We start from the raw sequence: 12,284 nt of genomic DNA on the forward strand, positions 1-12,284 counted from the left end.
CAGGGCTGGCAGTGGCCATGTTCTTCTTGTTGTTTCTTCCAGCTCCTGGAAGGCTGCAGTGTAGCACAATTTCCAGAGAGTAGGCTCTGAGGAGGGCCCTGTTCATTTCTTGAATATGTTTGCTGGTCTGCATGGGCAGGGCAAGGAACCTACACCTGCTTCTAAGGCAGCTAGAACAAGAGTAAGGCTGATAGCCAGAAAAAACTGAAGAGGCTACCAAGAATAGGCAAGCCCTTGGCTAAACAAAGATCCCCTTCTGAGAAGGAAAGGACTAGACTTGTCGTTTAGCTTTCCAAACTTCTAGGGTTAGAGCTGGGGGCATGGCTTCAGCAGGAGAGCACTTGCCTAGAAAACACAAGGGAATTAGGAGGGATTGAGGAACTCTCTCCCTCTCCCTAGTACTGTTGGTTACAATGTCAGATGAGCATGGGGCTTACAGAAACCTTAGCTTTGGGTGGTCAGCAGTCAAAGGGCATGCTGGGATGAAGAAAACCCCAGGATAGGAGTAATATGGTCCTTCCGAACTCCAAAATACCCTTCTATATACCCCTAAGCCCTAGGCTTTTCCTATAATAGAGATTTCACTAAGATCTAGCCAGTAGAAATATTTTCTGAACTTGTCATAAACCAGGATATTTTGGATAGATGCACGATTTTTTACTTACATTACCAATTTGCTTTTTAAAATTTCTCTGACTTGGACTGTAGGCTTTGAGTAAGCATTTAATCACTTTTAATTGAACTGGTTTGAATTGAGTTGAATGTTAATGCTAAGAAGTGTGGGAAAGTGGAAGGAGGGTGGTGATTCCATTTACCAAAGTTAATTTTCCCAATGTCTTCTTCAGAAATATCTATGTCATCCTTTTAGATAGATGTTGAGGAGGGTGGAAAATGAGAAGAGGGACTGGAAAAATTATGGACGTAAATTTTCCCAGCTGCAAGGCACAAGGGAAAGGGAGACAGGCAAAAATATTGACACAAGGCTTATGAAATTTAAGATCCTCTTAGCTTCAATTGCATTCCTGGATAAATCACCAGTACATCCAGTCCTTCTGAGATACCAGGACAACGCCTCCCCCCATAATAAGCCATTAGAGTTGGGATGATGGGCTCACTTCTGTAATCCTAGCTACTCAGGAGGCTGAGATCTGAGGGTTGTGGTTCAAAACCAGCCTGGTCAGGAAAGTCCATGACACTCTTGTCTCCTATTAACCACCAAAAAGCTGGAAGTGGAGCTATAGCTCAAGCAGTAGCGTGCTAGCCTTGAGCAAAAATTCTCAACTACAGTGTCCAGGCCCTGAGTTCAAGCCCCAGGACTGGGACCAAAAAAAAAAAGAGTTGGAATGAAGAAGGTGATTTGACAAGAGTAGTCTTTTATTTCTTGAATAAGTGCAGCTGGGGTAGAATGGCTCGTTAAAATGAAGTTCGGTTTTGCCTGTCATCCCTAGTGTCACTCAGAGATTGTTTGTGAAACTCACATGGGACTCCGTCCAGAAAGAAGCTGAAAGGCACAATTCATTGCTCTTGCCATCATCCAATGCCAGGGTGTGCCTCAAATCATTTGCTGGACTGCTTCTTCAAGAGAGTATCCATCTGTCCATCAGGATTTTCCTTGGGCTCTCTCCTACCCTTTCTATCACCTTCTGCATCTTCATCCTCCTTCCCATTTTCCTGCCCACCCCCCCCCCCGCCAAAAAAAGTCAGGGTTCTCTGAGCCTTGGCCATGCAGGGCAGTTCACATGATGCACAGAGAACAAGGCACTTTCTCTGTCATGGTCTTTCTTTTGCTTCCCTCCTTCTGGACTTTGGGGATTTTCCACGAAGCCAAAGTAACTATGTAAGTGGCGCTGGCCTTCCGGCCTCTAGCCTTCCACATTGGAGTGGAACCAGAGGGGAAGAGAGAAGATAAGAGAGGAGCAAGGACAAATTAAGCCATGGCATTTCATCCTCCTTATTCCCCCAGCCTCTTCAGAAAAAGGGACAAGTAAGTAAATTAGAACTGGACAGATCCTTTGATGGAGATGGATGGGGCTTCAATGGAGGAGTAGGTGGGGAGGGGTGTTTTTCAGTAGATCCCATCAATGCCATACTAACGCTTTAACCCTCAATATCCTTTTTGTATTTCCTTTTCCAGCTCCTAACCCAGTGTTTGCTTTGTGGCTGATCTCACACCTCTCCAATCGTGTCTTTTTCCGCTTCTCCTTAACACAGGACCCTGTGTTTTGCTGGCAACATTGCCGAATCCTTGGGTGGAACATTCCCTGTAGAAAATAAGGAAGACTTTCCTATAAATAGTTTCCTTCTGGCTGTGTGGTACATACACAATGCTTCAAGTGTGACAAAAAGGGAAGTGAGATGTTCCCCCTCAGCACCTCCCCCAACCTATTGCACCCACCCCAGCCTGTTCCCCACCCCTCAGCAGCATGCAGAGATGCTGCCTGAAGCCTCTGTCACTCACACTTAGCCCAGACACTCATCCACTGTTCTGTGGGAACCTGAAGTGACAAAGGCTCCTTTCCTGGAGGGTCTGCCTTTTTTAAGTGGAATAGGTCTGTAGGAATATTGAGACACTCTCTTCCAGCTCAATGACAATAAACTGGTTTGCTGGGTCCTCCTGAAATGGGGATAGTTGGCCCATTCTCATTATGTCATTCCCCACTAGAAGGTCACTCCTGAAAGTTGTAGGGCCAGCTAAATCTATTTTGTTACAAAGTCTCATGGCATTAGGGATAGACCCAAAAGGTACTAAAGGTCTCTTGCTTATCAGACTGTGGTTTAGATCTAGGTACATTTTAAGTTGTGGGAGAGTTTGGAGACATTAAATCTTGGCATTATTGGGTGATTGACTCTCTTGGCTCCACTGTTGCCTGTGTGGGGTCTACCTCCCCTAGACACAAGGACACTGTTAGCCTCAGATCAGCATATTACTCTGAAATATTAGATCAGATAATGGATGTCATGTACAATACACACTCCCACCTGCAAGTTTTGGCACAGCTGCTCTGGGGAGAGGAATTTTCTAGTTGCCAATGATTAAGCAGAAAACTCCTTTGAATTTCTCCTCCCTCTCCTCCTCTTCTGCCCCCTTCTACCCACCCGTCTGCCTTGTCCTCCTTAGAAAAATCTTTGTAGACATTAAGTCCATTGTCTGTCTGCCTTTATCAGACCTTGAGATCCAATTATGCTTTGGTAATAGAGGATCTTTTCTCCCACACCAGAATGAGCTGTATATTGGGGGATGAGCGAGTATTCTAAGTGTGGGCTAAACCAGGAACGTATTTTAAGAATTGTTTCTTTTAAAATTAAATCCCTGATATGAGCTTATTTTCTTATTGCCTTCATTCTAAAAGCCAAGAACAGCAAGAGAGGGGCCTAATTTAAGGGTGCCAATGAGTGAGGGACCTGGAATTTGAGGTTTGACTGGATTGCAGTTATCACTCTGAGGCTGCATCAACCTTATCTGGAGTATTGTGTACCCAAGGACTTATATATTCCATTCTGGAAGCCATTAGGCTAGATTCATATTTCCCATTTTCTAGACAGACAAAACTGTCTTTAGAACTTCTTAAGTGCGTTTTGAACTGATGTGAATAAACTCAGCTTTCTAAAGCTCACCAGGAGAGTTCAGACATTCTTCCCAAACCCCAAAGTCAAAAATGCTGGCTGTCCTTGCAAGGCTCAGAGTTGACCTGTGGACCTCTCCAGCAGTGCTGCAGGCATTGCTGGAAGACTTTCCCATGTCCTTCACCTTTTTTGCCTCCTTGACCTTCTGTGACCACCAACCCATTCCCCCAACTGCCTCTACTCATTCATATGAACCTCCCCCCACTCAGCTATTTCAAAAAATCTACTCCCCACTCTAGTAACCACAAGTAGGTATAGTAGAAAGAAATTTGGTTTATTGGTGAAGTCCCAGTTCTTCATTTCTTTAGCTCTACCATCTTGGGTAAGGTCGATTCTCAGACCTTCAGTTTTTTCCTCTGTGGATTGATAGTGACAGCACCTACACTGCAGGGTCTACAGCACAACCAGTAGTGTCTATCCATAGCTAGTGTTCCTGTAATGGAAGCTATTATGGTCAGTGAATCTCAAACTCAGCTTTTTTTTTTTTTTTTTTTTTTTTTTTTTTTTTTTTTTTACAGTCCTGGGGCTTGAATTCAGGGCCCGAGTACTGTCCGTGTCTTCTTTTTGCTCAAAGCTAGCACTCTACATTTTGAGCCACAGCACCACTTCTGGCTTTTTCTGTTTATGTGGTGCTGAGGAATCGAACCCAGGGCTTTGTGCATGCTAAACAAGCACTCTCTCACTAGGCCACATTCCCAGCCCCTCGGCTTGTTTTTTTTTGTTGTTGTTGTTTTTTTTTTTTTTTTTTTTGGCCAGTCCTGGGCCTTGGACTCAGGGCCTGAGCACTGTCCCTGGCTTCTTCCCGCTCAAGGCTAGCACTCTGCCACTTGAGCCACAGCGCCGCTTCTGGCCATTTTCTGTATATGTGGTGCTGGGGAATCGAACCTAGGGCCTCGTGTATCCGAGGCAGGCACTCTTGCCACTAGGCTATATCCCCAGCCCTCGGCTTGTTTTTTAATTGAAGTATAATTAGCAAATCATTCTAGTGCAGCTTGCCTAGAAAACCTAATCCCTTTTCCCTTCCCCTTCCCAAACTGCCTGGATTTCTCTGCCTCTGGTCTCCACATAGAAGAAGGTCCACATCAAAGAGCTGTTTTACTTTCTGTCCTGTACCTTGTTTTCCTGGTGGTGTTTTGTCCCTGCCAACCCAGCTTATTTCTGTCTCCTCTTTCATCTCCCTTGCATTTTGGAGTGGGTAGCAATAGTTTAGAAAAAAATTAACAAGGCAACTCAGTGATTCTTCCTGGACCAAGAAAGTTCTGGATGGCATAGAAGGAAGATTTATAAGCCAAGAAATTCCAGCAGTATTTAACAGTATTTAAGCTCTTGATTTTTTTCTCAGATAACATACTTGATGGCCTATAAATATCTGCACTTTGCTCTGTCTACTACACATGGTCCAGTGCAAATACTGTGTTTAGGGAGCCTGAAGTTAACAATGTCCTGAGATTGACCTAATCTCCCACTGGAAGTGGGATGAAGTGGGCATATTTGTTTGAATAATTTACAAAGTCAGCCCTTCACACATATAGTGACCACTATTTGTGTGTTTCTCACTGACATGGTGGCCTTTCAGTGATATAACTGCACTGGAAGCCCAAAAGAACTTAAGGCCTTCAGCCTGGGCTTGGCTGCCGTCTTGGCCAATGTGTTAGTGCTAGGTATCTGTTAAAAGAAATATCCTCAAGCAAATAATAATTACCTTCTTTGCTGATAAGAGGTCTCAGTACTTTTCCAATAGCATGGTTGCATTAGGATATTTATTTGGACCACAGCCTATGGGGCACTGATCCATGGGTGCTGGCCTTAATTTTATTCAAACTACTGTATATGTGCTGGAACCTAGTGTTCCTTTGCTCTGGGTTGGTGTAAGTAATGTTGATTGTTGCATCACCTGTCCCTTTCTAGGCCTAGGTTACTCCTTCTGGTTGCAATTTTCTTTCTGTCCACCAGGTGGCCTCGGTTAAAGAGGCCAAGAAAAAAAAAACCTCAAGCCTCATTTTTTTTTTAAGTTTGAGGCTGAAAAAGAACAAAAATATGTTTTAATGAAAACGTGTGTAACTTGTTTTTTGAGGCATTATCTTGCCATAGAGTCTGTACTGCCCTCAAACTCAGGAGTCTCCTGCCTCCATCCCCCATGTGCTGGGATTACAAGCATGTACCACCACCCTGACTCATATGTAGCTATTATTAGGTGATAACCAACTCATTTTCCTTATATCCTAGAGTTTGTTTTTTTTTCATGAAAGTCAAAACCTCTAGTTCTGTATGTATTACTGAACTCATTACAGAGCAGATGCAGAGAGATAGCCTATGGGTGTTCTCGTTTTGTAGTTTTCATGTTGCATACTGTTTAGAGGAAAATAACAAAAAATGTTTTTAAAATGTTTTTAAAAATTAGACATAGCCAGGTGTGGTGGCACACACCTATAATGTGCAGGACTAAATAAGGAAGCAAAGGAGGCAGGAGGGTACCTTGGGTTATACAGCACACTCTTGTCTCAAAAGGGGGAGGGCATGAGATCCAGTTAGTGTTTAATGTATTCTTTGCAGAGTAAGGTGTGGAGACCAGAGCCCAGGAGCACACTGTCTTCTGTCCACGTGCTCTATTTATCCACCTAGCTCCTAGCTGTATGGATCCACTCACCCTAGTCCTTAACACCCTCTTCACATGTACATGTACAGTCTTGTACATGCAAACTAGTGATCCCAATCCCGAGGAAGAGATGAGTAGGTTCTGGAGCTTGGGGCCGGCTGGAGAGCCACTGAGAGGACGAGTCCATTGTTGAGAGACTGAACATGCTGCTGACAAAGTATGTGTGCAGAGGAGAGATTGAGAGGGCAGGGGATGGCAAAGCTCCTGATGGGGGGTGGGGATTGGGGGCTAGAGTGCAGAGAGTGTGGTCTAAGAGCATTGAGGAGCCTTGAGAGTATATTGGCTTTTGCCTGAAGAGTAGCTTTTCAAAGCAGCACCGCCCTCTACTGAATGCTTTCCATCCCCCCTCCCCCCCCTTAGAGCCTTTCTTCCAATTTCTCTAGAAATGAGCTCCAGTTTGCTTTTTACCAATCTCCAGAGCCCTCTTTGACATGCCAGTTGGCACAGGAAAATGCTGAACTGTTTACAGTCCCAGCCTAAGGTTCAGGGAGAGGATGTGGTTTAACTGGGCCACAAAGCTCAGTACAAGACTCATTTGCATGGCCCCTGACGCCATGTGACGCAGCCGGCTCCTCCTATATAAAGAAGCAGAAGCTGAAATATCTCCGAGTCTGGGTTGGACTGGCGGTTGTGGACTTTGTGACACACTAAGTGACACCCCTCGAGTCACTTCCCTTCAACTCCTGCTGAGCTCCAGCCAGGCTTTGGGTCCACTCGGCAGTCCTTGTTCCCTCTAGCTCAGGTCAGACCCCCGGTGCAGAGCACCAGCAGCCAGCGGCGCCCAGCCTGCCTAGCCCAGCCCAGCCCAGCCACAGCTCTCGGCAACCCAAGCCATGAACACTGAAATGTATCAGACCCCTATGGAGGTGGCGGTCTACCAGCTGCACAATTTCTCCATCTCCTTCTTCTCTTCCCTGCTTGGAGGGGATGTGGTTTCCGTTAAGCTGGATAACAGGTAACCATGGCCTCATCTCCATAGCGGAGCGGGGTGATCGGGACGCCGGCAGAGGTTGGGCAGCGAGTGTGATCTCTGAGCTGAGACTTGTACCCTCGGCCCTGGTTCCCTGCGGTGCAGCATCCTGGGAAGGGGAGGGGGGTAAGGGACGCGGGCGGGGGTGGGGGGGCTGGGGGAGGTCACCGCTACGCCGGGATCAGCTTTGGAGCGTCCCTGCGGCTGCTGCGCCTTGAGAACCAGCTGCTGAAGCCGCAGAGGCAGCCAGAGACCGACGGGTAGCCAGCGGGGCTGGGCAGGGCCAGGCAGGGGTCTGGTTGCACACTGCTAAGGAGGCCGGAAGCGCCTGACTTGGGAAAGGCATTCTTTGCTAGGTTCAGAGACTGGTAGGTTTGCCGGGGACCTTCTGGACTGGCAGGGGTGGGGGGAGCCTCTCTGGGCCGTGTGTCCCATTGTTTGCCAGTCGCCCGAGAGCAGGCCACGCTGGCTTGTGCGCTCCAGGACCGCGTGTGGCTTCACTCAGTTGGAACTCGGGGCGGTGGCTGGACAGAGCTTGCCTGGGTAGGGAGGTGCAGTTTCCCCGCAGGGACCAGAGAAAGACCTGGGGACAAATCTCCCAGAACTCGGGGCCAGGGAAATGAAAGAAAGGAAGAGCAGGGCACATGGAGGACTGGGGCAGGCTGCAGCTGCCTGGTACTCAGAGCAGAACCGAGTAGTAACGGGTAGCTTTCCTTTTTGTCTTTGCAGTGCCTCTGGAGCCAGTGTGGTGGCCATCGACAACAAGATTGAGCAGGCCATGGTGAGTGAGTGGCATTAGCCTCACTGCATCATTCCCATCCCCACACTTAGCTGCTGATTATGTAACTGGGGGCAGTCCTGGGGGGAAGGGGCTGCGAAAGCCTGAGGAAGCCAACTCCCTGCTTCCTGTCCTCTCTACAGCCTGCTCAGAGTGACACTCCTCAGAGCATTTCCAGTCTGCCCTTGCCAGACGACCTCCCTGCTGACCCTTCCTGCATCCTAGGGCTTTGCGGCAGCCTCTGGCTTCCTCCCCAACCCACAGAGCAGGGAGCTGACACTTGAATTGGTCTGTCTTCTGCACTTGGCAGGGACCTGAGCTCATTGGATGCAACTGCTCTGCAGTGCCTCTGCAGAGCCTGGGCTGGGGGCAGGAGCTGGGAGGAAACACAGAGCAAAACACTCCACCCTCTGTGCGCTCCTTATCAGGTATAGGTCACACACCACCAAGCAGCTACAATGGCTGAGGAAGCCTAGGGCTTCCTGTAGTTAGAAGCCCCTTAACTGTACCCCAGAGTCTGATGTCACAGTTCCCTGCCCCTAGTGAACTCATCAACTTCAGCCAATATGTAGCACCTCTGCATTTGCTCCCTCCCCAGCAAGTGTCCCTGTGTCCCACCTCCCCAGGCTGCAAGACAGCTGCAACTTCATGTACTGTCATATAGATGGGAGAAGAGGTGAAAAAGGTCACTTTTGTATTCGTGGAAAAGGTTTAGAAAGCAGGTGCAAAGTATAGGGTGCACTGCAGGTTCCCTCCCTGCCTCCCACCAGGATTTAGGCCAGCAGCAGGGCCAACTGCAGCCAGGAACCCAAAGTTTCCTAAAAGCCAGACTTCAAAGTCATTAGCAACTTGGAGGAGAACCTCTCTAGTTCAAAGCTGAGCCCTAGCTCTAGCATGGTCCCAAATCCTGCAGGTGTCCTGAGTGAGGGTTTTAAGTGCTTTAGAGGAGGGCACAAGGAATAGGACTACACGGTCAGCGGCATGAAGGCTGGGGCACCTAGTAGATTGACAGCAGTGCGAAGCTGCCCCCAGATGACTAACAAATGGCTTCGTTCTGATTTGCTCCATGGCAGGATCTGGTGAAGAACCATCTGATGTATGCTGTGAGAGAGGAGGTGGAGATCCTGAAGGAGCAGATTCGTGAGCTGGTGGAGAAGAACTCCCAGCTGGAGCGTGAGAACACCCTCCTGAAGACCCTGGCAAGTCCTGAGCAGCTGGAGAAGTTCCAGTCCCGTCTGAGCCCGGAAGAGCCAGCTCCTGAATCCCCACAAGCACCTGAAGCCTCTGGTGGCTCTGCAGTGTAAGTGGCTCTGTCCTCAGGGTGGGCAGAGCCACTAAACTTGTTCTACCTAGTTCTTTCCAGTTTGTTTTTGGCTCCCCAAGCGTCATCTCACGTGGAGAACTTTACACCTAACATAGCTGGTGCCAAGAGATGTCCCAAGGACATGGCCACCTGGGTCCACTCTGGTGACAGACCCCTGACAAAGAGCAGGTCTCTGGAAGCTGAGTTGCATGGGGCTTAGTCACCCCAAACCAGTGAGCCTCTAATGTCACCGCGCCCTGGGGGCTCCCAGGGCCTGAGCAACTTAGCTGCAGCTGGCACAGGAGAAAAGTAGTTTGTGATGTGATGCCAGTTTTGTTCTAGAAAGTATAAGGGGTCTGTTTCTCATTTCCATGGACATCTTCAACAGCTTCACCTGACAACGACTGTTCTTATGAAGAAGCCACTTGTGTTTTAAGCAGAGGCAACCTCTCTTTTCTCCCTTGCCTTGCTAAGGCAGGGGCACAGATGGGAGAGATTGAGCCAAGTCTGCCTTCTGTTGGTTAATATGGTATAATGCATGGCTTTGTGCACAGCCCAGTGTGGGATTACAGCTTTGGGATGAGCGCTTACAAAGTTCTGTTTGGTTAGTATTGGCATAGTTTTTCTATATAGCCATAAATGTGTATATATACCTATAGGGCTAGATCTGTATCTTAGTGTAGAGATGTATACATAGCCACATACACCTACATGTTGAAGGCCTAACCAGCTTTGGGAGTCTTGAATGGTCCCTCGCCTCTTAAAGCTAATTCTTCGACTGTTCATTTACCAACTTGATTGAGTTTGTGCTTTAGGTTAAGTAAGATTCAAGAGGAAAGGCAGAGAGAGGGGACCAGCCTCAGAATGCGGCCATTGATGCCTTGCTGCTCTATCCCTTTCCCTCCCTATTTGTCCTATAAAGACCTGTGAAATCCTCTTTCAAAAGCCAAACCCACCATTCACTGGTGCTGACTACATAGAATGGGGTGGAGAGAAGATCAGCTTGGATTTCACATTGTCAGTTGAGAACTTTTTTTAAATGGAAAACTTGAGGGCAAATAGAAGGATAGCATCCTGCTGTGGACAAGGGATAGATTAGGGAATAAATGGCTTTGATCCCATGGGGCATGGGGGAAATACTCAGGAGCTTGTCTCTAAGGGGTTCTGTAACTGAACACTTTTCCACTTTCTGACACCTTATCCTGTTGAATGTCTCCAGGATTTGGACTTTGATTTTTTTTTGTTCAAATGTAAGCTTGAAATTTCAATAAACTTTGCTCTTTTTTTCTAAAAATAAATGTAGTCTCTGACTGAGTGTAACTGGACTGGCAGTGTTGGGGGCTTAGCCAGTGGAGGAAGCTGTTTTGCTAACCTACCAGGTATTTACTGAGTACCCTAGGAGTGCTAAGACTGTGTTCCCTATGTGACTGCGGAGCATCCATGCCAGTGCTACATGAAGAGCATGCTCTGGACCCTCACTAGCCAAAGTCACACAGTGCTTATGATGCTCTTCCCTCTCTGTTCTGCTGTAGTTTTTGTACAACAGCTGCAGAGTGACCAGTAAGGTGAGACTGTTAACACCAAAATTCTGCTTGTGGGGTCATTGGACACTCACAAGAGACCCTCCAAAAGGGTACACGTGGTGCAAGAGAGGAACCCCATAAACAAAAGTGAGCTTTTCCACATCATGACTTCTCATTGCCAATATGCTTGCAACTCAACCTTGGCAAAGAAGCTTAGAGTGCAAAGGAGGGAGGGTGTATGAGGAGACACTGCTACCTCAATTATTCTTCTCCCCTCATGCCACCCAAAGAAGGATGCCTTCAGTCCCTGTTTCTCAACTGTCAATGTTGCTAATCCTGTCACCAATTCTGCCAGCCTGTGGGCACGCCCAAGTCTAAAACTTCTAGCTTCCCTCCTCTGGCTCCCTTAGGGTCATTGTCACCTACCTGCTCTGTGGCCCTGTTTTCCTGCCATTTCCTACTGCTACTCTGATACACTATTGGTCAGCGTTTAGAGTCTCCTACTGAGCTCTCACCTGGACCTGCCCTGGCCTGAACCATGTTTTAAGTCTTCCGTGTTCCCAAAGAAGACAGTCACTGCTATTGCGGTAACTCTACTCAAGCTCTGCATCCTGTAGCACATATACCTATCCTTCGGCCACTTGAACAGAACTCCTTGAATTTCTTAAGCTATAAACATGAAGGTGACTAAGATGATCCCTTCCCTGGGTCCCCTCCCTTGTACCCATCACTTCTCCAAGTAGTAAGCATAATATATGGGTTGGGAATGTGGCTTAGTGGTAGAGTGCTTGCCGAGCATGCATGAAGCCCTGAGTTCAATTCTTCAGTACCACCTACACAGAAAAGGCCAGATGTGGTGCTGTGGCTCAAGTGGCAGAGTGCTAGCCTTGAGCAAAAGAAGCTCAGGGACAGTGCCCAGGCCCTGAGTTCAAACCTTGTGACTGGCCAAAAACAAAACATGGTATACTGCCTTTTCTGTGAATCCCATACATGCTGGCCTGTTACCCAGTCACCAAGACCATTTTTCAGAATGTTGCCAAACTCTCACTTGCTGGCCTCTTCTAAAGCCTTAATATCTCCACCCATCCCTAACCTTGTTATACATGGTGCCAAGTTTATTATCTACCTGCCCATGTACTCATGGCCCAAAGATTGCACAAATACCAGTTAGGTTAGTGCATTGTTAGTTCCCAAGCAGTGGACCCCCCCACTGGACCAGGCTCCCAATCCCCACCTACTCCCAACAGTCCCCCCCCCCAGCTTCCAAAACGGGCCCAAGGGTTTCTGGACTAACTCTACTCTTTTGCACACCTCCCACCCTCTATTGCCAGCTAAACAAAAACGTATAGATAAAAATAAATGAGGGTTCAATCCTCACTACCACAATAAGAAAAATGAAAGGAGACCCAAAAAGTAGCCCAGCAACACCC

General features: G+C 47.7%; 1 protein-coding gene across 5 annotated transcripts in view; it reads left to right on the forward strand.

Moving 5' to 3' along the window:
* Positions 1–10,618, forward strand: part of Tsc22d3 (TSC22 domain family member 3) — a 67,008-nt gene extending 56,390 nt beyond the window's left edge. For 2 of the 5 annotated variants that reach the window (XM_048335540.1, XM_048335541.1), the window contains 2 exons: positions 7,980–8,031; positions 9,102–10,618. In XM_048335540.1, coding sequence (XP_048191497.1) covers positions 7,980–8,031; positions 9,102–9,332 — 283 coding nt within the window. In that variant the 3' untranslated portion in view covers positions 9,333–10,618. Of the gene's footprint in view, positions 1–1,868; positions 1,985–6,876; positions 7,236–7,528; positions 7,619–7,979; positions 8,032–9,101 lie in introns of those variants that run through there. The other 3 variants (XM_048335543.1, XM_048335542.1, XM_048335544.1) reach the window with 3 other exon arrangements.
* Positions 10,619–12,284: the final 1,666 nt, after the last annotated feature.

Source organism: Perognathus longimembris, chromosome 28 (assembly GCF_023159225.1).
Source record: "Perognathus longimembris pacificus isolate PPM17 chromosome 28, ASM2315922v1, whole genome shotgun sequence".
Lineage (NCBI taxonomy): Eukaryota > Metazoa > Chordata > Mammalia > Rodentia > Heteromyidae > Perognathus > Perognathus longimembris.